At 37.2% G+C, this 27,434-nt stretch overlaps 1 protein-coding gene across 7 annotated transcripts in view; it reads right to left on the bottom strand.

The window, feature by feature from the left end:
• Positions 1-27,434, bottom strand: part of Aig1 (androgen induced 1) — a 242,959-nt gene that overhangs the window by 184,531 nt on the left and 30,994 nt on the right. For 5 of the 7 annotated variants that reach the window (XM_046450581.2, XM_046450582.2, XM_046450586.2 and 2 more), the window contains exon 2: positions 2,707-2,862. In XM_046450581.2, the coding sequence (XP_046306537.1) occupies positions 2,707-2,862 (156 nt within the window). Of the gene's footprint in view, positions 1-2,706; positions 2,863-7,125; positions 7,162-27,434 lie in introns of those variants that run through there. The other 2 variants (XM_046450579.1, XM_046450594.2) reach the window with 2 other exon arrangements.

The following is a 27,434-nucleotide window of genomic DNA, read 5'->3' as shown; positions in this document are numbered from 1 at the left end:
AGACCCTGGTTGATCCCCAGGACCACAAACACAAAACAAAGAATAAAACTACAGTAGTGTTTTAGACCCTTCTGAGCAAATGCATGACTTCACAATAAAATTAATGTATCTTGAAAGAATCCATTTATCAAGATTTTTTTTTATTTTTGCCTCAAGATGAATTTCTGTGCATTAGAGTTAGAAATGTGGAAGAAACTGGGTAAAGAGATACAAAGCCAAATGACACAGTAAGGTAGAAACGGTAGAAAACATAAGATTTCCAGAGAATACTGACCAAGATTGTTCTTAATTGGAGAAGAGTGGGAAAGGGAGGAAGGAAAGAAAGAAGGAGAACAAAGAAAAGTAACAGAAACTAAAGGAAGTTAAAAAAACAGACTATAATAATAAGAAAGATTATGAAAAATGGAAATAATGACTATAAGATACCAGTGGCCAAGGAAAAAATGAGTGGAAGAAATCAGCAAGTTGCATATCTGTGATTCATCACTACCACTTTACTCTCTTCTGTGACTGCAGAGCACTGATCACCTCCTGTGTGCCGGGTGGCACAGGATGGAGGTGCCAGGTGTGAGGCCAAGGCTGACCTGCTGCTCGGGAACTTGTCACCAGGGGAAAGTTGAACACTGTGCTGTGAAAGTGTGATGCTGTGACTTCTGGTTAACATGGGCGTGGAGATGAAGAGTAGTGCTACTCCTCTTCTTCTTCCAAAATATGGACAAATCAACAAAAACAGTAAATCACAGAGGAAAATATCAGATGTAATAAACACAGAAGCAAATCAAAAGGCTCACAAACTCACACCTGTGAAACCCACACTGAATTTAGGAAGAACGCTCAAAGTTGATGAATACCTCAAGTCTCAAGCACAAAAAGGTGCAGAAAATCTCCCACCAAAGAATGTCACAACCATCCAAAGAGCATAGGCAATGAGCCTTTGAGAAGCAGGTAAAATTTATACCGTAAGTCAGAATGTTCCTGTGGAAACACGTCAGCATCAGTTAACAGGAGACATGGAGCTAAGAGAAAACATGCCCATATCTGTGCTCCTACTTTTATTGTATTACTATTGTATTCTTTTTACCCAATGAAGACTTCCAGAGGCAATGATACTCCTATAGAATTATAAAGTTTAAAAAAAAAAGAAACACACACACCCCAACTATATGGACAACCTCTTCTAGAGGTTGAATATCTAGATAATTCTTTTATGCAGAAAGTGTACATCTTTACACTTCATGCTAGAGAAAAAATTTTCTTCTATATGGCTATTCTGATGCAAGGTATTTGAATTTTAGAAGGCAAGTGCAAAGAAGGAATATAAAATAATACAAAGTCAAATGACAGAGTAAAGCATTTAGATCTGTTGTGTAAAGGACAGAACCCGAGAGATCTGCTAGATGGCTTGGATCTGAGCACTGGCCCAGTGGCCTTCAGAAGACAAGCCTGAAGGAACGAGAGGGTCAGGGACTGGTTGTGAAGCCCCCCTTGCCCTTGCACAGTTCTCAGGAACTTGGGGCTCTCTCACCCAAGAAAATGCAACTCAGCACACAGGAAAAGAACTCAGCCACACACGTGGGGCCTCTGGCCATTATGAGAAAGAGCCACAGGAAGGATCTGGGCATAACTTTCTGACGATGAGCCTTGGACTTGGTGCTCCTGGTGCCTACGTCAGTGGCACTTCTGCTCCTCCAGGAAAAAAAATGGCAAGTGAGAGGTCTGAATTTGAACTAGGTAAAACACTCGGACCTGTCCTCACAACTTGAGATATAGAATTCTCTCATTCTTCTCCTGGCTATACACAAGTTCAAATCTAGAGTCTTGTGGAGACTTTGAAGAAATAAGGTTTATGTGCAGATGTAGGGAAGGAAGTTGGGTTATGGAGAGAATCTAACTGGAAACAAAGAAAGTCAGTGAATCTGGAATGGATCCAAACATTAAGTGGCATTTCTTAAGTGATGTTAACTAATGGTACAGTTGACAACTTGATTAAGTTAACAAGGGTGAACTAATGTTGATTTCTCTCTAAAACTAAAAAGCAAAACAATACAAAAAAAAAAAAAAACCTAAAGTCTCTAATCAAATTACATACATTTCAAGTTTGGGGCTGTTTAAGACACCTTTATGGATTAAACTGTGCCCCCCCAAAAAAAAGTCTCATATTGAAGTCTTAACCCCCCAGAAACTCTGGAGGTGATAACACTTGGGACTTTAAAGAGGGAACTGAGGTTAAATGAGGCCAGGAGGGGGATCCTGACCCAATATGAGTGATCTCCTTATAAAAAAAGAAATTAGAGTACAGACCAGCACATGGGGAAGGAGATATAAGACACAGTGAGATGGTGATTATCTAGAAGTCAAAGAGAGAGGCCTCCAAGAAACCAACCCTGCCGATTGATCTTGATCTTAGACCTCCAGACTCCAGAAGTGTGAGAAAATAAACTTCTGCTGGTCAAGCCCTCCAGTCTGGGGTACTGGCAGCCCAGTGAACTAATCTAAATCTAAATCTAAACCTCGGGGCTGGTGTTGCAGCCCAGTGTTAGTATGTGTGCTTAGCATGCACAAGACTCTAGCTTCAATCCTCAGCACTAAAAGATAGAAAGGAAGGAGGAAATCAATCTCCTATAATGTGTCTTTTTTTCTATCTTAAAAATCTGAAATAAGATCCATGCTTTTTTTGTGGCTAAATGCATTCTACATCATACTCACAACCCCAACGGGAAAGGCCAACACAGCCAGCATCCAGTCCCGCAGAGAGATGAGCTTCTTGAGCTGCCTCTCTTGCTCTTGGTTCCCACTTCCTCTCATCAGAAGACTAGAAAGATCAGTCAGCACGCAGATCCCGAAAAAGACGGCCTGGATAACCTGTAGGGAGACAAGTACGAGAACACATCAACAAGCACAGAGACACGGAGCAGTGGAACAGAATGTGAGCTGCACTTCTGCAACACAACCCAGGGTCAAAGCAGATCAAAGGCCCCACTGAAGAGCTGGACCTAGGAATAGGAAACAGGATATTTACAACTTGCCATTATAGGTGAGAAGAGTTATCTTATAAACACTACTTCCATTTGCACTCATCTCAGCACAAGTGGAACACACACAAGTGCAACACACACAAGCACACACATAACCAAGGAGGCCCAACAGAAAGCAGCATTCATCGGCACACTCCACTTCTGTGATCCTGGAGCCTCTGGTTATACTGACCAGAGAGGTTCAGCCAACATCCAAGAAGTGGAAACACAAGGACAAGGGGAGTGTGAATGATAAACAAGATAACTCCGTCTAAACGTGAAGAAGCTTTCCTCAGTTTTAATCTCTTAATTTAGACATTCTCCCAACAAAGGAAGTGGTAGAAATCTTGTCTTGAAGTCATAAAGAAATCAACTGAGCACAATCATCCAGACTCTGATATAGATCAATTTTCTGTCAGCAAACTTGAACTAACTGACCTCCTCCTTGGGTTTTTCAGTATGTGTGAAATAAAATATTTCCAAAGTAATATAAACAGAGATATCCAACACATTTTCCCAGAAGAGCTCTCAGTATCAATAACAAATTGAATCAGTGCCATCAGCTGGGTTCTCACTTGTGCCATCTCAGGGAGAGCACCCTGAAATACTGCACACCAGTGACATGGAATGGAGTTCCAACGTGGGGATAAAATCACTGGTGATCCAGAGCTGAGTGAGGCAGGCAAAATACTGTCACATAGGAAAGCAAATGACAATTCAGACTATAGAAGGGACAGCACGTGTGTTCCCTGGGGTCAAAACCTTACCTACTTAGCACCAATGGTAGATTCAGGGAAAATTTTCTGGCTGATTCTATTAGAAATAATTTGTAAAACAATTTTACTCATCACCTCTTCAGAAAACAACAAGTACTTAAAACATTTTTTCCCCCACACAGGCAGTGGAAAGTCTGTGAAAGCTTTGTGGGTGACTCCTCACTTAGGCACAGCATACAGGCTGAAAAAAGGTCCTAAAGAGCATCAAGGTCCGTCCCTTTGCTCAGCACAGGAACCCCTGTGTGGTTGATGTAGGCTTTCTGGGGCTTCCCAAATCCTGCTGATCTCAGTCCATCTTAGTTAGAGGGGAGCTCTGTGTTTCCTTATGACTTAGCCTCATCCTGTGCATCAATGACTTAAGGTTTATTGTCATTCTTTCTACAGCCAGAACTGGATTAGGAGAAGCTGAGGCTGTCCCAACTGAGAATGACACAGGAGACGCACGGGCAAGCATCATGTTTTGATAATCAGAAGTAACTTAAATGACTCAGGGAATAATTTCCTACTTAGGACATTTGTCTATATTATTTTTAAGACTTTAGTCATTTGAATATGTCAGTCCTACTAGAGTGTGAGACATTGGGGTGCTCATGCCTGGGAATAATAACTCCATGCTAATCTGGCCAGTAAACATTAAGATGCCCTGTGTGACAACCACAGAAATGCCAATGGCAATTCTCACCAGTATAATGATTTACAATATAATTCTGACAATACCAAGTTTTATAAAGATGTAGAGCAACCAGAAAGCTTATAATGGGAATGGAAATCTGGACAACCACCTTGGTTGGGGCTGACAATACCTAGTTACTTAACGATGCATATGTTCCTAGTAACTTAACAATGAAGACATTCCCTGGAGTACACACATATGCACTAATTACACCTACTGACAATTAATTTCAGCAGTCATTACTTCAAAAAAGTTGGATAAATATAGGGTACTGAATTCATACAATGAAATTCTAATTACATATCAATTTTTAATTTTCACAGCAAAACATGAAACTAAAAAAAAAAGAATGGTGTATTTTGACATGATCAAAATAAATTTCAAAAAATACAAAGATAAATATGAAGATGCAGGTACATGAATTAAAATAGGTAGATTAGTAAAATATGGAAATTAGTAACACTGAATTCAGGTGCCTCTGGAGGGAAGATGACAGTGGGAGAAGGACACAAGAGCCTTGACTACATTGAGAGTGTTTTATTTCTTGAAGTTGATTACTGGACATACTGAAAGTTTTTTTGTATTACTCAAAAATTTTTTGTAGTATTCGTAGAATAAGTCCAAATTAATTAAAAATAAAAGTTAAAAAATGGCTTCCATACTTTTAGAATATAATTAGCTAGTCTCTTCATTCCTTTCCTAAGTTCCCCCTGGATTTAAAGATTGGCTAATCACAGCAGGATTTGGTGAGCTCAAAGGCCAAGACACTGTAGTGTATGTATAAATTCCGCAGGGTTTTTGTTTATAGGCAAAAGAAAGAGAATCTTGGCTTAGTACTGATAAAGAAAAATATTTGGAAAACAATTATTTTTTTAATGCATCCTGGGAAACTGAGTGGTGGATAAGTGCAAGAAAAACAGTTCTAGTTACAATTATTGCAATACTTTCCAAACACAAGTAAATTTGCTACTACTTTTCACTTCAAAACCCAAAGATATAGTATCTAATACCAGACTTCCTTTTCCATTGTAAACAACCAGACCTCTATTCTAAATACATGAATCAATTTTTTAGATGCTGATTTTGTGATGATTAATTATATAGGTTGAATATCTCTAATCTAAAATGCTCCAAAATGCAAAACATTTTGAGTGCCAAACAGGATGCCACAAATAGAAATAGACCTTGAAATGGGTCAGTAAAAGTGCAGGTGCACAATACAGTTTATTCCATATACCCAAGGGGAAAAACGATCCTCCAAGCCCCTTTAGCAGCAATATAAACTGTGTTTTGTGTACCAATTATTAAAAATGGTGTACAAATTATCTTCAGACTATTGTATAATATGTATGTAAACATATATGAATTTTGTGTTTAGACTTGGATCCCATCCCCAGGATATCCTTCCCACTGTGTATGTGCAAATATCCCAAAATCAAACATCTCTGATCCCAAGTATTTTAAAAAATATTTTTAGTTACACATGGACACAAAACCTTTATTTTTTTATTTAGTTTTTTTAATATGGTGCTGAGGATCAAACCAAGTGCCTCACACATGCTAGGCAAGCGCTCCACCACTGAGCCACAACCCTATCCCTGATTCCAAGTATTTTGAATAGAGGATATTGACCTGTATTACAAAAAAGGGGGTACATTTTATAGATAAAAAGTTCACGTCATCAAGAAGGTAAGATGATCTTAATTATATTTATACCTAAATAACAGACTTTCAAAAGAGAGGAAAAAGAAACCAATTTAACATGAAACTAAATTACTTAATAAAATTTTTTTGGATAAATGAATGATTTGCTGATTCTTGGGGTGCAGATACTTTTATAAAGACTTTTTAAAAAGGAATAGCAATGTAAGGGAACTTTAAAACGAAAAAGGGGGGAAACAATTTCATATTTTAAAATTACCTCTAGATAGGGCATAGGGATGGGAAGGAAAGGGAGGGAGAAGGGGAATAGCTAGGATGGTGGAAGGAGATGGTCATCATTATACAAAATATATGTATGAAGATGTGAATTTGGTGTCAACATACCTTATATACAAACAGAGATATGATAAATGGTGGTATAAAGGTGTATTAAGAATTGTATGCAAAAAAAAAAGAGAGCTCGTATATAATGGCATAATTTGGCTTGAACATACTTTATATACAGAATTACAAAAAAGTTGTGCTGTAAATGGATAATTATGAATGTAATGCACTCCACTATTGTCATCTATGTAAGAAAGAAATAAATAAATACAATGGAAAAAATTAAAAAAAAAGAAAAAGAATTTCTAAAAATATACACATAATAGGCTAAACAACATTTTGTCAAATTTGCCTGGTTAACAGCACATATGAATGGGGTCTACACTTTTCTAGGGCTACCTCATCATCATCTTATTTAAAGTGCCATACCTGGGTGGCTGCCTCTCACTCTCTGGCCTCTCTGCTGGCTCCCCTTCTGTGACTAGAATAGGCGCCTCCTTACCTGCACTGCTACAGATTTCCCCAAGTGAGAAGGTGGAGGTCAAGAAATGCAGAAGCCGTAAAACTATCTTCTAGCTTCTGAATATAAGGAGACAGAGGAAATTTGGAGGTTTTATTCTTGTTTCTTTACTTCAGATATTAAGCTGAGGACAGAGCTCAGGAGCAGAGTGCTTACCTATTCTGTGAGAGGCCCTGGGTTTGATCCTCAGCACTACAAAGAAAAAGAAATTTTGTCTTTAACTCACATGATCAAAAGAAAATCTTTGAAAATTATGAAACAGCCTACTATTCCCTGGAGAATGGACTGACTTTTGGTTATTTGCTTTAGAAGCAGTTTGCCAATATTGTAAACCACTGTAGATTTCTGCCATTTTTATTAGAGTTTGATTTGAGCTGACAGTTAACAAATCTCATTAGTGACCTTTCATCTGTTTTTCTATTGCTTGTGTGTATATCATCCTTCCACTACAACTTAAAATTCACTATACTAATTGGATAAAATGTATACATTGTACAGAGATGTACAAGTGGGCCTTAAGCAGGATTACCTTGAAGTATTATTCAGCTCCAGCCATTCTGCAGGGCTGGCATTTCCAAACCATCAGCTCAGCATGACACACATATACACCATCTGGCTTTGAATTCTTAGCAGGCTGGTTGCTCTTATTATTTTACACCCCATGTAGAAATGAAGTGGTCAAATGTATCATCTGTCTCCAAGAAACATAAATAGGGATTGATCAGAATGTAAACGAAAATTCCCAGGATATTTTTGAGTCACTCAGTGTTTGCTCCTCTAGAAGGCTCTCTACTGTTTAGTTCCTTTGATATCTTTTCTTCACCTCCTCAACTCTTTCTGCCAGGAAATTATAGCTTATTTACTGAGTCACTTTAGATTTAGGATTCATTTTTACAAGTATAAAAATATACTCAAATTCCATTCATATTTTTAATCTTTTTTTACATGATGGTTTTGATTAAATTAATATTATTTTCCTTTCTCCTCTGGGATACACTAAATGATTACAATTCTGTCTGTACTAATAGACAAGTCTGTTAGACTCCTACCATTTATTCCTGAATGTACATAATACAGTTTATTCAGAATCAGTTTTGTTTTACTCCATGATCTCATCTTCAATTCTCTCAATTAAATTTATTTGCACCAAAACCATATATATCAAGTTATGTCATTAATTTAATTAGTTTCTAATTTGTACATTTCTGCCTAACTCAGTCAAGACACAAGAATTTATCCAAGTAGGGAAAGCAGCACATAGAGTAAGAAATGAAATCATTATTTATATGATTTTTAAAGGCCAGAGTGCAGTTGTCATGACCACAGGATCTTCAGCAACTGCTGTGTATGGTGCATCACACTTTGATTATGTTGTGCTTTCATAAGATTAAAGAATGCCGTGATGTCTACTTGAAGAGGATCCTTAGTTTCAAGTTAATTTTAGACAAAGAAGACAGAAGAAACAAGAAGGTGGAACTCAGGGGTAGCAGTGGAAACTGGAGTGACAAGGATCATGGAATGAAGGAGCACTGTGGAGAGAACAGATGGGAAGGAGACAGTGAGATTTATCGGTGTCATCAAGAAAGGCCTGGAGGAGTCTCCATATGAAGATAAGAGCATTAATTAAAGGCGAAATGATAAGGAAGTAATGAAAACTCTACCTGGACTCTTCTAATTAGAGACCATAAAGGGTTTTGTGACACTTAATAAATGTATGTGTAATCCAAAAAATAGATAGGTATACCGTCTACATGTAGATTATCTACCTAGCTCTATTATCTATCTTTACATACAACATATATTATATAATACAAAGTATGTGACAGGCGGCAAGAACAAAAGAGAAAGAAGATTATCCTATGCAGAAAGGTAACTGATTCATTTGGAGAAATTGTCTGAGTTCAGACCTTCCTGTGTCTCACCTACAGTCACATATTATGAGGTCTTTTTATAACATAGATGTTATTTTGTTTTCAGTTCATAAAAACTTTCATGAAGTTCTTGTTGGAAACCAACCTAAACAGTGTCTCTGTGCAACCAAGAGCAAATCTGACTGGAGGATTAAAGAGCACATGGAAAGAACAGAGGAGCCATAAACTAGCAGCACCAAAACATACTCTCTTCAAGGGAATTCCCCTCCTTCCCACAGATATCCAACCTTTTAATAGTACCTAATACACTCCCTGTCATCAAGATCAAAACTGCAAGCCAAAGGTAATTCAGCACCATGAGACAGTGACCCAGGATGCTACCAGATGCAATGCTACCAGTTTGCAATGATTTCCTCTGCATTTCTTTCCAGGGTCTTCCTTCACTGAGATATTTGAACACCCTGTGGCACTTCCACAGCCAGGGAAGTTGATCATCAGTCCCTTGTACTCTGTGATCAGGTGCATGCTTAAATGCTACTCTCTAGAGAAATCAATGCGTTTAAAAGTACATCATGCTGTCTCTGCCTCGCTTATCCACTGAGACAACCCATCAGATGCACCGCCCTGTGAATTAGCCTCTATGACCCGTAAGGAGGTTAGCCTGACCAAGCCAATATGGACCTCTCACTCTAATGACTGTGTAACTCTATTTCTCTAATTCTGTCATTTAAGTGCTGTGCTTTAAACCAAAGCTTTTTCAAGAAACCTTCACCACAAACATTTTCAAGGAGATGGACTCAAGGCATCATCAAGCTCGTGGTTTGCAGAATGTGATTTAGAATCCCTGCCCGTGTGCACAGACATTTACCTCATACTGCTCCATCTCATTACTGAAAATCAATGAAATAAGCCATAAGTCACTACTGGCAAGCAATCCATTCAGACAGAAGAAAAAAAAAAAACAAGCTTTTCAGTCAGAAGTAATGTAGTCTGATAAGCAGCTTTGGAAAGGAAGGTTTGTCAACAAAAATTCATCCAACATCATGTAACTACTTATAAGTAGCAAGGAGCAGTCATCTAAGAATGCATTTGGATATGTTTCACAAGGGAATGGGTAAGACATGCCATGTTCCATCACAAGCCAACAAGAGGACAGCAGGGACCTTTCCACAGACTCCACAGTTATTTGCAAATAATGACAGAAAACTACCCCCTGTGGTGTTCTGACTGCATTTTCACAGCTATGAGGGAGGGTCTTACACCAACACCACAAGCTACTCAAAAAGTATGTAAAGATTTCCTAAAAACTATTAATATTAGCACAAATCCCTTTTCAACACTGAACTAAACAAACACCACTGATTGATTGATTTAATAAATATTTATTGATTACTGTGTACAAAGCACTCAGTAAAAAAAATGCAGAAATGCAAACTATTCAATGAGTGAACACTATCTCACAAACCTAAAGATGATCAGATAAACCTAACTGCCCTAACTTATCTACATTTGCTAAATAGATGAAGTCTAGGCTTATGCACAAAAATAGGGATGAATAGTTATTGGGGGGGGAGATGTTGCATCTTTAATAACAGAAATCTGAAGTGCATTAAATTTTCTAACATTGCAAAATGTATTTCATATAACTAAGGTTTTACTCATGGTGAAAATTTGTGTCACCAGGAGATTATTTAAATGTCAAAAGAAATCACTGAAAAGCTTGATAAATCTTAATCCTAAATAAAAGAGAGCCTTGACCTGAGTCAAGATCAGATCAGATTTTAACTGAGAGATGATACAGAATCAGATAATTATATAGAACCAATGCACAATCTGTATAGTGTAAAAGAAATTTTAAGTATTATTGCATATACACGTATACAGGTGAAACTGTATTAATGAAGCCCATTAGAAAGATGTGGCCCCTGTCCATAGAAGCATCTATTTAAATATTTTAAATCTATTAATTGTGGTCTGACCAAACCTTAGCCTACATAAAGTCTACGTCTATACAACTGTTGTTAAATTGATGACTGGTTAAGATAGTTATAAAGGCAGTTCCCTGTTTCTAACTTGATTTGTGTCTTGGGGAAAAGATCCTTCCAAGCAATAGTTTCTGGGTGGCTTTGCAAGGGTTCTTTCACTCTTTATCAGATAATATTTGTGACATTAACTCAAATTGGCTATTGTTCTACCATAATTTTTTTTTATATTTTGGAGTTTACCAGCATAGACCCTGAAAGAGTTGAAGATAAACCATTCTTCTCATTATACTCTCTGTTACTACACCTGTGACCCCACCTTCAGGAGTGTTTAGGAGTCTAGTATCTTTAGAAGTATGAAGCTGGTGCTAGAAGAGTCCCACAACTACCCAACTTAAGTGACAATGTGAATCTCAGACAAAATTAAAAGTTCCAAAAATAGTTTAAACTTTCATTAATGGCATAAAAAAGAAAATACCAGGGGCTGTAGCTATGGCTCAGCGGTGGCATACTTACCTGGCATGTGTGAGGCACTGGGTTCGATTTTCAGCACCACATATAAATAAATAAAATAAAGGTCAATCAACAACTAAAAACAATATTTAAAAGAAAATATCAAGTGGAGAAAATAATGTGGAACAATGCAAGTGGGGCTATATTTTGGTTCAATCACTTTGGAAAATAATGGCATTATCTCAAAAGTTAAGGATGCATATCTCCATGAATGGTCTTACATATGTCTCCTGGAACCCAGAGCTGATGGGTAGAATGGGACTGAAATTGTAGACATGTTTCTGTCCTGTAGACTAGCATGAAAAAAAACTAAAATAAAAATAAAGAAGTGGTTCTACTATTTATTATATTAGGAAACTGAGAAATACATTCAGTAAACAATTTCTTAGGTAACACAGTCAAGACCTCCACTAATTTCTTAACAACTTTATCACTTTAAATCTCTATTAAGGAACAATCTTTTTTCTTGAAGACTGAAAGTAATAGATAAAATTTTGAGTTACAACTAAAGAGTTAATATACGATTTTCTCATACTTTAATGACTCACTTGGAACCTTAAAATTGTAGGTTTATGTTAGATTTTAGAACTGAATTTTTAAATTTTTTAATACAGAGGAAATTTAATGTAAAAATTATTAAGCTATCATAGGAGGGAAGGTATAAAGAGACTATAAAAAGGCACCAGGGGCTTATCTTAACATTATAAACATAACAGAACTTAAAATTTGTTAATTTTTAGTAGAGAAAGCTGAAGTGGATGGTCAAAAGTAAAATTTACGTGTATATTGAAAATTTACCAATCTTTTTCATGCCCTTCCTATTCATATTAGATTTTTTATAATGTGGAAAAAAATAGAAAACAGATGTATACAGGCTCGACCAAAGATAAAAACAGAGGTATTATAAAGCAGTGAAAATAAATTCCTAAAGTTACATGTATCAACATGGGTGAATCACATAAGCAAGCTCTGGAAGACTGAGAAAGAATAACGCCATTTTAACAAAGTTCTAAGCCGGGCGCAGTGGTGCATGCCTGTAATCCCAGTGTTCAGGAGGCTGAGACAGGAGGATCATGAGTTCAAAGCCAGTCTCAGCAATGGCAAGGTGCTAAGCAACTAAGTGAGACTGTGTCTCTAAATAAAATACCAAGTAGGGCTGGGAATGCAGCTCAGTGGTCAAGTACCCCTGAGTTCAATCCTCTGTACCAAAATACATAAATAAAATTCTAAAAGAAATTTGAAAAAAATTCAAATATTGACACAGAAAATACACATGTAGTAAGCTTGTAAGAAAAAGTAAGTCACTGGGCTTGGTGGCACACGCCTCCAACCCCAGAAGCTCAGGAGGCTGCGGCAGGAGGATTACAAATTCAAGCCAGCCTCAGAAATAGCAAGGTGCTGAGCAACTCAGTGAGATACTGTCTCTAAATAAAACACAAAACAGGGATGGGGATGTGGCTCAGTGGTTGAGTGCCCCTGAATTCAATCCCTGGTGCCAAAAAAAAAGAGAGAGAGAGAGAGAGAGAGAGACAGAAAAAAAAAGGAAAGAAAAGAAAAGAAAAAGGAAATCAATGATAATAAACCCTACCTATATCCCAATTAGTGTCTCCCCTTTCCTGTCTCAATCATAAGCACTTTTTTTTAACCACCTGATTCAGTAAAATGATATCACCATTAGTGTTGCTATTTTATGTGTCTGACTCTCTTGTAGGCTACATAAGAGTATGGTTTGGTTTTGGTTCAATAGTGTATCCCTAGAGCTTGGGGGTATAGTGTTAATACACATTTACTTATTACAGAATTAATCTCAGTGGGGAAGACAACTCAATGGAGTGGGAAGGGACCTGGCTTTGAACTGACAGAGGATGGCCAAGAAATGTCACAGTCCCTGTAAGGAAAGGGGCTGCAGAGCTGGATTTCTACTCACCTGCACTGCTGTATTGCTGTTTTTCAAAAAGTGTTCAGAGTCCTCATTTCAGGGCATGCAAATGGTAACTAATGGGTCTGAGGGCTTCAAGGCAAGCCCAGCACGACACGGGGCACTGAGCGTACGAAGAGATGAATAATTAGAGATCAATCATGGAGCTTGGAATGAATGGACAGAAAAAAAGGTGAAGTCAGAAGGGAGACAAAATGAGAGTACTTGAGAGTGTCACAGGGCAGTGGGCATGAACATCTGCAAGATGGGAGAGACTATGGATCGGGCAGTTCTCAGTGACAAGATCCAGTAAACTCCCAGATGGATGAGACAGATGTCAGCAGAGTTGAGGAGAAAGGAAGAATGTAAGAAGTGAGTCTCATATACTAACTATATTATTGTAAATGTCATGGCAAAAAAAAAAAAGGTTAAAAGAAATTGGAATCAAAATTTAAAATAACTTATATTTTAAAAGAGCACCAAAGATGTTAGAAACCTTTCAATATAAGATGTAACTTAAAAATAGATGTTTATGAAATAATGAATAGCAACTGACTACTTTGAATCAATAGAAATATAAACAATGGCAATTTCTGTTCAGTAACATTACAGTAATGCATCTTCTTTTGATTTTGCCACATTTCTGTTCTCATAAACATACAAGGTACGTGTTTAAATGCTAATCTAATGGAAAAAAATCAATAGCCAAAGTTGTACATGGACAGAAGAATTCTTTCAATATGATGAATATACCCCATAAAGGAATAAATTTAGTTTCATTACTTTTACTGTGGATGGAAGAAAGAAGGCAAATCCCAATTTTTCTGGAGAAGCTCCAACAGGTATAAATAAAAATGCATATATATTTTTCTAAAAAGCAGTATTCATCTATAAACTACTTTCTGAGAGAAGTTAATTCAACATTCACTCATCAAAGGTCAAATAAAATGGGGAGGAAATAACAGGAAGAGCTCTAAGAATTCACAAAATAAAAAATGCATAACTAATGTTGACTTACAAAGTACAAGAATTTTGAAAATTAGCAATAATTTCCTCACCAGAACAAATATAAACAAAATAACTTGCTGCTTGTTAGAAGTTAGGACGTATACTAAATTTTGTATTAGAAAGCTCACTAAAACTTTGAGTTGTTAAAGATAGCTGGGAAAAACAAATGGATGAAAAACTTGGTATAGTATACTAAATTTAGTTTAAAAAAATATATTTACAGAGCTGGGGCTGTAGCTCAGTGCCTAGCATGTGTAAGGTCCTGGGTTTAATCCTCAGTACCATGTAAAAGTAACAGAATAAAGTACTGTGAAAAAAGTTCTTAAAAAAAAAAAGATGTTTACTAATTTTAAGTGATTCTAAATGAGATTTTCCTAAGAAGCAGTTGGGGAAAAAATAGAATTAACAATAACATGTAAAATAATTAATGTAAGGTTTTACCAGTAGGAAATCAAATACTTAAGGCTTATGAGTGGCTAAGAGTTGTATGAATGGATATGTCCACCACTTGGTGGAGAAAACCCTGGTTGCTAACAGTAACTGGAGTTATAGCAAATGGTTTCAATAGCTTCTCCAAATAGTTCACAGTGACATTTTTATGGCAATTTTGCCTGTAGGTAAAGAAGGAAAGGAGGAGGAAAAGAGAGAGAGGAAGAGAAATAACGGAAAGTTGTAAATCCAATGTTCTGAAATATATTATTTACATATACCCCCCACACACATACACCCTTCATTCTTAACATTACATGAAATACTCAGCACAGTCAATAACTCCTGATCAGAATATAATAGCTGAAGGTTGATGCTTCAAATTGGTTAATGCTGGAAGAAATCTTATAGTTAAAAATACAGTGGGCAAATAAGAGAAAATCTATCCATCTTTTCCTATCATAACTGATACTTGATGCTAGAGCTGAACTGGAAAGATCATCAAATTATGTCAAATTTTTAGACAGTCCATAAGGCAGCTTATGTAGTGCATACAACATGTGCCTCAATTTTTTAACTCTATTATTGATGCTGAGGCCAGAACAAAATATTTCAGTAGATATACAAAGTCCCACTATTCTTTTGCAATTTCAAAAAGTTTATGATGTGTTTGATATTAAGTTGAGCATATCTGGGCAAAAATGAAGGATATTCTGTTAGCCATAGAGCTCCAAGACATGAGCTGAGAAAATTGTTAGTTAGGGCTAAAGACAAAGTAGTCCAAAAATGCTCTCTTCAGGACTTTCTCCAGAAGCTCCACCTTGAATAGCTTCAGCCCTGATCATGACAGAGATTTCCCAAGTCCCTTTGTTATAAACTCTTTTTTAAAAATTTAGACTAGGAATACTATGTTCTATTTTTTTATTTAATTGGTTTTTTTTTTTAAATACACGACAGCAGAATGCATTACAATTCTTATTACGCATATAGAGCACAATTTTTCATATCTTTGTATATAAAGCATGTTCACACCAGTTCATGTCTTTATACATGTACTTTGTGTTTTTGCATTACAATTCTTATTACACATATATACCACAATTTTCATAGGACTTTATGATTTAATTATTTACTATCACTATCACTCATAAAGCAACATAAATGATAAGGTTATGCTATTAAACTAATTTTCATTATGGAATAAATGAAGAAGACATGGGGAGAGCTCTATATATATATAAATGAAATAAGTTCTAAAAGCACAGGTACACAAACTGCTTTCTGGAAGGTGTGTTTTTCCTAGAAAAACTGGTCTATGTCTTAAGTCCAATGCACAGGGATCTTTTACTTTAACATTAAACGCATACTGTTGGGGCTGGGGTTGTGGCTCAGTGGCACAGCTCATGTTTCACACATGTGAGGCACTGGTTTGGTCCTCAGCACCACATAAAATAAATAAATAAACAAATTAAAGATTTTTGGTTTTTTAATTTTTACAAAGCATACTGTACAGGGCTGGGGTTGTGGCTCAGTGGTAGAGCACTTGCCTAGCATGTGTGAGGCAATTCAATAAATATTCGATAAATAAATAAAATAAATGTCCGTTGACAACTAAAAAAATATTTTGAAAAAGCATATTGTACATTATTCACACAGTCATTTTAGTAATATTATAATCTCCAAGGATCTACATTCCTTTCGTATTTTTCTGAATCTGTGTTCTTATATAGTAAACTTGGAGATCACTAAGCCTGTTTAAATACTCTTCAGAAGCACCCTTCGCAGAGCTGCATATAACCAGCGCCAGTAGTGCTCAAACTACACTAGGATCAACCCTTGACAGGAAAATACCTTAATAAATCTTTCAGGTCATGAAGACATAATTTAGTAAGAAGACAGTGTTTCTAGCAGTGACTACTAAACAGATAAACACACAACATAACGTCAAATTTGCATCAAAAAAATACTCATGATATAGCATATTTCTCCAAAAGTGGTTAACAGTTGTAAGTATCCTCTTAAGGGCAGTTCACCACAGGCCTCGGTCATTGGAACTTTCTCTCTCTCTCTCTTTTTTTGTGATATCTGCAATTTATTTTTTTAAATTTATATATGACAGTAGAATGCATTACAATTCTTATTACACATATAAAGCACATTTTTTCATATCTCTGGTTGTATACAAAGTATATTCACACCAATTCATGTCTTCATACATGTACTTTGGATAATAATGTCCATCACATTCTACCATCATAATTACCCCATGCCCCCTCCCTTTCCCTCCCACCCCTCTGCCCTATCTAGAGTTCCTCTATTCCTCCCATGCTCCCTCTCCCTATCCAACTATGAATCAGCCTCCTTATATTAAAAACAAACAAAAAAAAAACATTCAGCATTTGGTGTTTGGGGATTGGCTAACTTCACTCAGCATATAGCCTCAAAAAAAATAAATAAAATACTTGGGAATCAACAAAAGAGGTGAAAGATCTATATAATGAAAAATATAGAACCCTAAAGAAAGAAATCAAAAAAGACCTTCAAAGATGGAAAAATCTCCCTTGCTCTTGGATCAGCAGAATTAATATTGTCAAAATGACCATACTTCCAAAAGCACTATACAGATTTAATGCAATTCTGATCAAAATTCCAGTGACATTCCTCATAGAAATAGAAAAAGCAATCATGAAATTCATCTGGAAAAATAAGAGACCCAGAATAGCTAAAGCAATCCTTAGCAGGAAGAGTGAAGCAGATGGCATCACTATACCAGACTTTAAACTATACTACAGAGCAACAGTAACAAAAGCATCACAGTATTGGCGCCAAAACAGACTGGTAGACCAATGATACAGAATAGAGGACACATAAACTAACCCATAAAACTACAATTATCTTATATTAGTCAAAGGTGCCAAGAACATGCACTGGAGAAAAGATGGCACTTTCTCTTTTTAGTTACAATTACTAGAGATCTGATCTAGCCTCCTGACTTCAGATACCATCTCTATGATGATCACTCTCATTTTTACATATTTAGCTAGGACCTTATCCTTGAATTCCAACTATTACGGAATTTCAAAGACTTGAAATTTCTGAATGTCAAATAGGCATCTCCCACCTATGGAGATCCAAAATGGAACTCCGTGCATTTGCCAATAAATCTTTTCTCCAGAGTCATCCATATCTCAGTTGATGGTTACAGTGATGCAGCCACAAACCCTACCAAAGCAATTCACTGGCAAATCCTGTTGGCCTTATCTTAAAATAATCTTCAGAATCTGATTCTTTGTACCAAACCTACTGCTATGTCCCTAGTGCCCATCATCCCCATCATTCACCAGGAACACTGGGATGGACTTCCACTGGACTGTCCTCTTCCCCCCCTTCCTTAATCCATTCTGGGTAGAGGCCATTCAAGACAACTGCATTCCTCTGCTCACAGTCTTTGAAAATCTTTTATCTCAGGCCTAAGAAGAGCTAACCTCACTGTCTGGCCATTCCCATCTACTCTGTGTTGGGGCTGATTCCTCTCTCCATTACTTCCTTCCCTGGCTTGTCCTAAGTCCTTCCCTGTCACTCTGTGAAACTGCAACCGCAGCCCCCCTAGCTTCCTTCACTGCCTTTTTAAAATTTCAGAACAATTTTTACATCTCATCCTACACCAGAATCTAAACAAGCTCCATGAGGGCAGGTATTTTTGTATATTTCCTTCTCTGAATCTCAAGCACTCAACAAATAATTGCCAAATATTTGTGGATGGATGAATAACTAAATTTCAACTTGTTTTCATTTTCTTGTTTAAGATGGGCTTGCCTTGCTCAAAGTCATCCAACAAGTAAGCTTTGAAGCTCATAGGAGCCAAGGTCTTCTGACTGAAAGCCCATCCTCTCTATACCATAGTAGCCAATCAACTTAACTATATGCCACATTCTTACCCACCTCAGGTATGGGTCTGGCTTTATCATTACTCACTTTCACAGTCAAAACACCTACTAGTGCATGTCTCATGGGAAAAGCACAAAAGAATGTTCAATAAACAGAAAGAAAGGGATTTCATTCAGAAAATATGGTGATCACTGTCTAGATTGTGAGCCTTTCAAGGACAAAGATTACATTTAATTCATTCCTGCATCATCAAATTCTTGGTTCAATGCCTGGAACAAAGCAGGGGGCCACATGTGGACTAAATCAAGGCATAAAACTGCATTAAGTGGACCCTCAGCAGGACCTTCAGCAATGCTGACAGTACAAATGAAAAGTGTCACAGAATTCTGCCCTCTGCTCACTCCATCCATGGAGCAGCCAGAACACCTGATAGGGTCTCTGTCACTCTATGAAACTAAGGTGCAATGGAATGAGGCAGCCTGAGGCTCGCTCTGCAGCAGAAATCACACTCGTGGCCAAGAACACTGTGATCAACTGCAGGAGCTCTCTATGTGCTTGGTGCTTATCATGCAACATCTGAACAGCCACAAAAGTCCTCTAAGATAGATACCACCCTTTTATCACTTGTGAGTCTATAACCTTGAGAGGCAGAGTGACTTCAAGCTTATACATATACCTCTATCAGTCTGTACAGTATTCAGGCCTCTTGACTTCAATGCAATGCTTTCATCTCACTACACAAAAGCTGAGCTGTCTTGTCTCCCCAAGTATGAATACACACCATGGCATAAATTATTAAACAGCAAATGCAAATATTCCCACTCTGAAATTTCCAGCCTTCTATAATATTTCTCCAAGTTCTTTTACATTTATTTAGTTCTTATGTAAACACTATAACAGGGAAGGACACTTTCAAATAGGTATAATCTTTGGAGATGTAATTTGGATCTATAAATTAAAAGTCTTTAAAATATTTAAACCTTCTGACCCAATCATTCTATTTTAGAGCAGCACCTTACTTGATCATAAATACTAATGCTTACATTATAGAGTTTATATTATGTATTAAAATCTATAAATCATTAAACAGACCAAAATGACCTTATTTAAATCTTAAGGGAGTAATAGGATAGTATATGTTCATGAGATAGCATGATTAATACTTAATAATAATTAACAATCTGAGAAAATGCTTACTATATATGATAAAATGTAAAAACCAAGTATCAAGAACAACTACCTGTCCAGAAACATCCTCACAGACACACCCATAAATACTGATTTTAGCCATCTGTGCATCCCTTACCTCAGTCAAGTTGACACATAAAATCAATCATCACAGAAGTGAATTCCCAAAAAAAAAAAAAAAAAAAAAAAAAAAAAAAAAAAAAACAACTACCTGCATGCCCACCGCCTGCCAGGCTCTGTGCTGGGTGCATTACTAACCTATTCCATTTACTCCTGTCAACAACACTATGAGCCAGGTATTCCAATAGCTAATATTTCACTGATAAAAAAGTAGCACACAGAAAAGTATACTTCACATGGCATAATCTCAAATTCATTAAAACATGTAAAAAATAAATAATGGTAGGCTGGAGGTGTATCTTATTAGTAAAGTGCATGTTTGTCCAACACTCTGGACCCAATTCCAAGTACAAAAATTAAAAATAAAGTAAATCCTAAAAATAGAGGCTTAGCCAGGGTGCTTTAAACAATTGATGTTCCTGAAAGTATAAACGTACATGGTATGCCAGGATCCTATGTTCTCTTTATTGAAGGAGAAACTGTAAGCTGATATACACTGTTTTTTATCTTCAAGTGGAAAAATACATACCTACAACCTAAATATTTTATTCAAATTGCAATTCACTATGCCTAATTGTTAATACAAGAAAAATAATGCTGGTTTCGTGTTTTCTCATATTCTTTCTTCCCTGATGCCATTCCTACCATGGAGCATTTTCTTTCTCATCTATTTTATAGTGGAATTTACTCTGAGAACTGTTGAAAACATGTATCAGGCAGGAAACTCATTACATAGGAGGCTCTTGCAGCATTTTCCCTTAGGAATCATCTAGCATTGTTTAAATTCGTCGTACTGTTTTTCAACAGAAAATAAAACAACAAAACCAAGCATTAAATCTTTTATCCCTATAATATTTTTACAGACAGATCTGTGTTTTCAGCTTGAAGACACACTGTTCTACTTAACTTTCCTGCTATTCAGGACCAGGAACTAGTTGAAACAATTACCTATGTGTTTGGGTTAATTGTTAGGTTTGAGAGTCTGTTGTAATCAGATTAAGTTAAGAAAATGATTATAGTGTTTCTCTGTCCCACAAAAATCTACCACTATGGTTTGCATGAGTCCCCCCAGAATTCATGTTTTGGAAACTTCATTCCCAATAGAAGAGTGTTAGGAGGTGGGGCCTAATGAAATGTACTTAGGTTGTGAGGGCTCCCCCTCACGAAAGCACGAATGCTGTTAGTTATGAAGTCTGCCCCCTTTTTTCCTTTTTGCCCACTGTCTCTTTCTCTTACCTCTGACACCTGCCAGGTGCGGGCACTGTGCTCTTGTGAACTTCCCAGGCTCTAGAATTGAGAAATAGAATTCTTTCCTTTGTAAATTACTCAGTCTGTGATATTCTGTTACAGCAACAAAAAATGGACTATCACACACATTAAATCAAAGAAGTGTTTTAGGGCATCTCACAGTGCAAGGGACACGTGCACTACATCATCTTTGAAAGAAAAAAATCTGAAAAAATAAATAAATAACTGGCCACCTGTATGCTGGGCTAATTTCTGGCAAGGAACTGTAGATGTGTTGATAAATGTGGAAGCCCGTAGGACAGAACCATATTCTTGGACATATCTCTATCTGTGCTCTGATATTTATTTACTTATGCACTCACCATTCCAAACCACTATCATTTTCTTTAGTAGAGTTTTAGTTTCTCAAGAAAATGGGCATAAGATACAGAGATTTCCCACATATGCCCTGCTCCCACACATGCACAGCCTACCCCATTAACATTACCCACAATGATGGTACATTTGTGCCTATTCTGACTCAATATAATCACCCAGAATCCATAGTTACAAGAGGGTTCCCTCTTGGTATTGTACTTTCTATGAGTTTGAATACATATATAATGACATATATCCACCACTCAGTATCATATAGAATAGTTTCATTGTATGAATAAACTAAGAATCAGTCCTCTGCTCCACCTGTTCATCCCTTCCTCCCTCCTAATCCCTGGCAACCTGATCTTTTTACTGTCTCCCTAGTTTGTTTTTTTCTGAAAAGCCATATATTTGGAATCATATGATATTCTGTCTTTTCAGATTGGCTTCTTTAAATTAGTAATATGCATGTCTTTTTTACTGTTCATTTATTTTTAGAGTTGAATGATATTCCATTGCCTGGATATACAACCATTTTTTTATCCCTTCACTTAATGAAAGACATCTAGTTTGCTTTCAAGGTTTAGCAATTATGAATAAATAATTAAAATGTTTATAAATAAACATTCTAAGCAACTTTTTGTGGGCATAAGTTTTCAATCTTCTTTATGAATACCAAGGAGCATGACTTCTAGATTGTATGATAGTAGTATGTTAGTTTTGTAAGGAACTGCCAAACTGTCTTCCAATGTGACTTTTTTGCATTCCCCCCAGCAATGAGAGTTTTTGTTGCTCCACATCCTCACCAGCATTTAAGGATGTCAGTCATGTGGATTCAGGCAAGGCTGCAGTGATGCATGGACTGATTCAGATTTAAATAAGCAAGGCTAATAGGTGTGTAGCAGTATCTCCTTGTTTTCATCCCCACTTTCATGATGACATACAATGTGGAATATCTCTTCATATGCTTATTTGCAACACATCTCAGGAGAATAAATCAGAATGGAGTGAAATGTCTGTGGACTACATCCTGAAAAATGATTACCAAGTGCATAAATATAATGAGCATAAATAAAAATGTGCATATCGTGATTCTTTGGGTTACAAGAACTTTGCAAATATGATGGAAACCATGGCCCTTTTCCCATTTGCACACATACTCAATTTTGCATGGGATTTTAGGCACCCTCCAAACCCTCTTAAGTTCACAGCTCTACAGGGCACCTTTTGAGCCCCTACTATACACTCATGTAAAAAGACCAGGTTTACTGGGTCCAGACAGACTAAGCTTCCTTCTCTGACTGCTACAGTTTCAACTCTTTTTTTTTTTTTTGAGTTTTAATATTTATTTATTAGTTATCGGCGGACATTACATCTTTGTTTTATGTGGTGCTGAGGATCGAACCCTGGCCACACGCATGCCAGGCGAGCGTGCTACCGCTTGAGCCACATCCCCAGGCCCCACAGTTTCAACTCTTTATGATGTATACAGTTCTGGCTACTACCCTCCTGGCCTGGTAGATACTCCTGGTAATCTAGAATAGCTCTCAACCTTCCTGTCCCCACCTGGGATATGGACAGAGGGATTCCACTTTGCAGGATTGTTTTCTGAGACTAAACACTATACCTGAAAAAGAACTAGACTAAAATAATGCAGGCAAATATTTTTAGACAAAGGGTGGTTTTGATCTTAATCACAGGGTTTTATCAGAGAGCTCCTGAGCATACAAAATAAGATATTAAGCTGGGTGTAGTGGCGCACACCTGTAATCCCAGTGGCTCAGAGGCTAAAGTAGGAGAATTGCAAGTTCAAAACCAGCCTCAGCAATAGGGAGGCACTAAGCAACTCAGTGAGTCCCTGCCTCTAAATAAAATACAAAATAGGGCTGGGACTACTTTGTATTTTATTTATGTATTTGTGGTTGAGTGCCCCTGAGTTCAATCCTCAGTACCTCCCTCAAAAAAATAAGATGTTGATTCTTTCACATTTCCACTAAGCACCTGAAAAATATGGTTTAATACTTAACCTATTCCATCAAACCACATGATATTTATCTACATGTTGAGGTACTATTTGTTAAAATGTAACTCTCATGTAGTTCTCTGCACTTGAATATCTGAGTGAACAATCTCTGGAGATCAACTGGTAAAACTGACCCTGAGGTTGCCAGGGATTTTCCTGGAGATGATCTTACTCTAAGGATCATTTATCCACCCACCATGTCTTTAGGCATCCCTGTATACACTTCAGTAAAATTCATTCTAACCCAAAGGGGCTCCCTTATTCCATGCTATAAAAACACCTGTCCTGTGGTACTCACAAATTGCACAGTAATTATCTCTTGGTGTTTCTGTTTTGCCTTTTACATTGTGAGATCCCCAGGGAGTGGAGATGATGTCATTCATCTTTACATCCCCAAAGCCTAACACAGTACCTGCTTGTAAAAGCATCTTTGGGGAGGATACATATATGATAGACATGTTCCTTACCTTCAAGAAATTAAAGTGGGAACAACATACATAATGCAATATATTATAAATCAGATTTGTGGGGATGAGTGAATGCAAAAGTCTCTCCTAGAGTGTGTTCCATCTGAGCTGAGATTGGACGAATGAGTAAAGAGCCATCCACGGGGGATGAGGGAGGGATAAGGAGGTGATTGTTCTGGGCAAGAGTATAGCAGTATGAAGGGAGACACAGAGAGATGGAAGGACCTGCATTTGTCCTGAATAAGAACCCTGGCAGGTGAAAAGGGTAGTGTCTGCAGATGAGCCTGACGATGCAGAAGGGGCCCTGTGATAAGTGGGATTTTAATGTTATATTAAAGATCTTGGGTCTCATGCCTGAGTAAGAACAGACCTACAGTCAAGGTTTAAACAGAAAAGTAACATGTTTGGGAAAGATCACCTGAAAACAGACACTGGATTGGAGGGTAACAAAACTGAGAGCAGAGTCCAGGTAAGAGGCTGTTTGGGTAAACCAGAGGTGAGAATATATGGGAACAGAGAAAAGGCAGTGGGGACAGAGGAGGACCTAAGTGGCAGAGACGTGATGGGTATTAAGGAGGAAGCCTAGCTGGACGGTGTCACTGGTCACGGGGAAACAAAGGAGAAAGAACAGTCAATGGTCACTTGAGGTGTTGGGCCCGGTGGCAATGGCACCATTCACCAAAGTGAAGAGCACATCCAAGACTCTCCTCTTCAACATATTAAATTTCAAGTGTCTTACAGGCCCTTAAATGCAGAGGTCCAAAAAGAAGTTGTGTGTTTGTACGAACAGACATTTCAAGACTATCCTTCAAAATCAATGGGGTGAAGGTGGGAGTTCATAACCCACTTGAATCAAAGTGTGGAATATGATATGTCAAGAAATTTGTAATGTTTTGAACAACCAACAATTAAAAAAAAAAATCAATGGATTCTGGTTGTCAAGGGAGTCAGAAGAATACAGGCCTGAAGCAGGCCACGTGTGACACCCACAGTACAGAACAAAGAGAGTGCGAGGAAGCCTGAGAAAGAGTTTGAGAGGGAGAAGAAGATCAGGAGAGAAGAGAAGGCAGGGAGCCTGCGAAAGAGATGTTCATGGAAAAAGAACCCATAACTGCAAAGGTCCAGAAGAACTTGAACATTTTTTCACAGATCTGGCAATTGTGAGGTCACCTTGATTCTGAGAGTAGGTATGTGGACCTTGTAAGTCAGGAGCCAGCGTGGGGAGTGAGTGGTGCTGAGATGCTGAAGTTAGTGAGAAAGCAATATTCTCTCCCAAGGCATGATTGGGAAAGGGAAGAAAAACAGTAGCAAACAGAAGGAATTCCAAGAGACTTCAGCCCTGAGACGGTATGACTCAAGCATGAGTTATTAAATTCTGAAAGTATTTTTAATGGAAAACATACTTGGTGGTACCTCCAAAAAACATCCCTTATTTAGTTACCTGGGCAATATTTTAATCATTAATTTTAAAACTACCAATCTCCAGTGATTGTCAATGATAAATCAAAGATTTAGGAAGGGAAGTCCCAGGATATATAATTTAACTGTTTAGAACGGCCATTTGTACTGCATCAATGAATGTGCTTCAGATACTTAAAATATGCATAGGTTTATTCATTCAACTCTGCAATTACTCAAGGCATTAAGTAAGTTTGCTTCTCAATATACTCCGTCATTCTTCCCACACACATCTGCTGCTTTTACGGATATTCTGAAGATTCCATCTGGACAGGACATGCTGTATCGCACCTAACTCAAACCAACAACAAAAAAAACTCCACACCTCCTCCTCAAGGTGAAGGGCACTTCCTCTCTTCCGTTTCAAAATAGAGTTTCTCTGTAATACTCTGCTAAAGAGTGTGAATCTAAAGGAAGATTCTGCTTCTCTGCAAACTAGAAGCAGCTCTCTACTAAAAAGAGGGCACCTAAGTAGAAACATAGCTAGAGAAAGACATGTAAGAACTCCACAAAGAAAAACGCAAACTTTACTGAGATAAGGTTAGATAAGAAATGAAGAAACACAGTGTTCCTGCAAGGCACTATGTTGACAACTGTCAACGTTCCCTAAATTATACATTATAGATTCACTGTTATCTCAATTAATAACCTAAAAATCTTTGTGGAAATTTGGCAAGCTGATTCTAAAATTCAATGGGAATACATAAGGATTAGTCAAATCAGTCTAGAAGAAGCACAACTTGGAGGGCTTATGCTACTGGGTGTTGAGATTTAATTCATAGGTATAATCACTACAAGAGTGTGGGACTGGTTCGAGGTCAGAGGAATAGACACACACCCTAATTTATCGCAAATCTGCCACTGGGAAAAAGAATGGATAGCAATACAGGACAAAATAATACTTGTCTCCTCATACCATTCATAAAAATTGCTACCACATGAATCATAAATGAGAAAGGTAAAACAACAAAGATTCTTGAAGACAACAAAGGAAAATATCTTCATGATCTTGAATTAGGTGATTCCTTATCAACAAAAAAAGGGGGGGGCACAGTAATAAAGTGGATTATCAAATTGAGTTTCATTGAAAGCAAGAATTTCACTTGATCAAAAGGTAACGTAAATAGGGAAGGTAAGCCACAGACAAGGAAAATATATTTGTCATGTAGCTGGCTGAAAAGGGGCTTGTATTTAAAAAAAAAAAGAAAGAAAGAAAAAATAAAAAAGCTTCTACAAACCAGAAAGTAAAATAGAGACCACTCAATTTTTAAATGGACAAAGGACTTTTAACAGGCACCTCACAGAAGAGGTTGTTCAAATGAGTAAGAAAATAAGTGATCAGAAAAAGTCACAACAAAATATTAGTGAAGATCCACCAGAATAATTGGAACTCTTAAACACTGCTGGCAGGAATGTAAATTGCTAAAACCACTTTGGAAATCTGTCTGGCAGAATCTACCAAGTTGAATATATATGTACCCTATAATCCAGCAATTCCACTCCTAAGCAAAAAAAAAAAAAAAAAAAAACCATATACAAGCATGTTCATAAAAAAAAAACAACCATATACAAGCATGTTCATAAAAGCATTATTCTTGAATCTAAAACTGGAAATAACTTAAAAGTTTAGAATGGAAAGCTAGAATGGAAAGTAAATTTTGAAGTCCACTAAGTGGAATCCTACACAGCTGTGATAAAGAACAAATGCCTGCTACACTTAACTTCCTGGAGAAACCTCACAGACACTTACTAGGTGAAGGGAGCAAGAGAAACAGTGAAATCTGCATGACCCCACTTCTGTGAAACTCAGGAACTGGCAGCACCAATCCACAGTGAGCAAAGTCAGAACAGTGGCAACCTCTGATGGGCTAACAGCTAGGAGGGGAAACAAAGCAGATTCTGGGGTGTGTGATGTGTATGATACATTGATGGGGTAGTGGTGACACAGAGGTACTCCCTTTGCAAAATGGTTGCTGAGCTATTCCTGTAAGATCT

The sequence above is a fragment of the Marmota monax genome, unplaced genomic scaffold, assembly GCF_021218885.2.
Source record: "Marmota monax isolate L192 unplaced genomic scaffold, Marmota_monax_Labrador192_F-V1.1 WCK01_AAM20220418_F8-fsc00030, whole genome shotgun sequence".
In the NCBI taxonomy this organism is placed as follows: domain Eukaryota; kingdom Metazoa; phylum Chordata; class Mammalia; order Rodentia; family Sciuridae; genus Marmota; species Marmota monax.
This window is presented reverse-complemented; position numbering and strand designations above follow the sequence as displayed.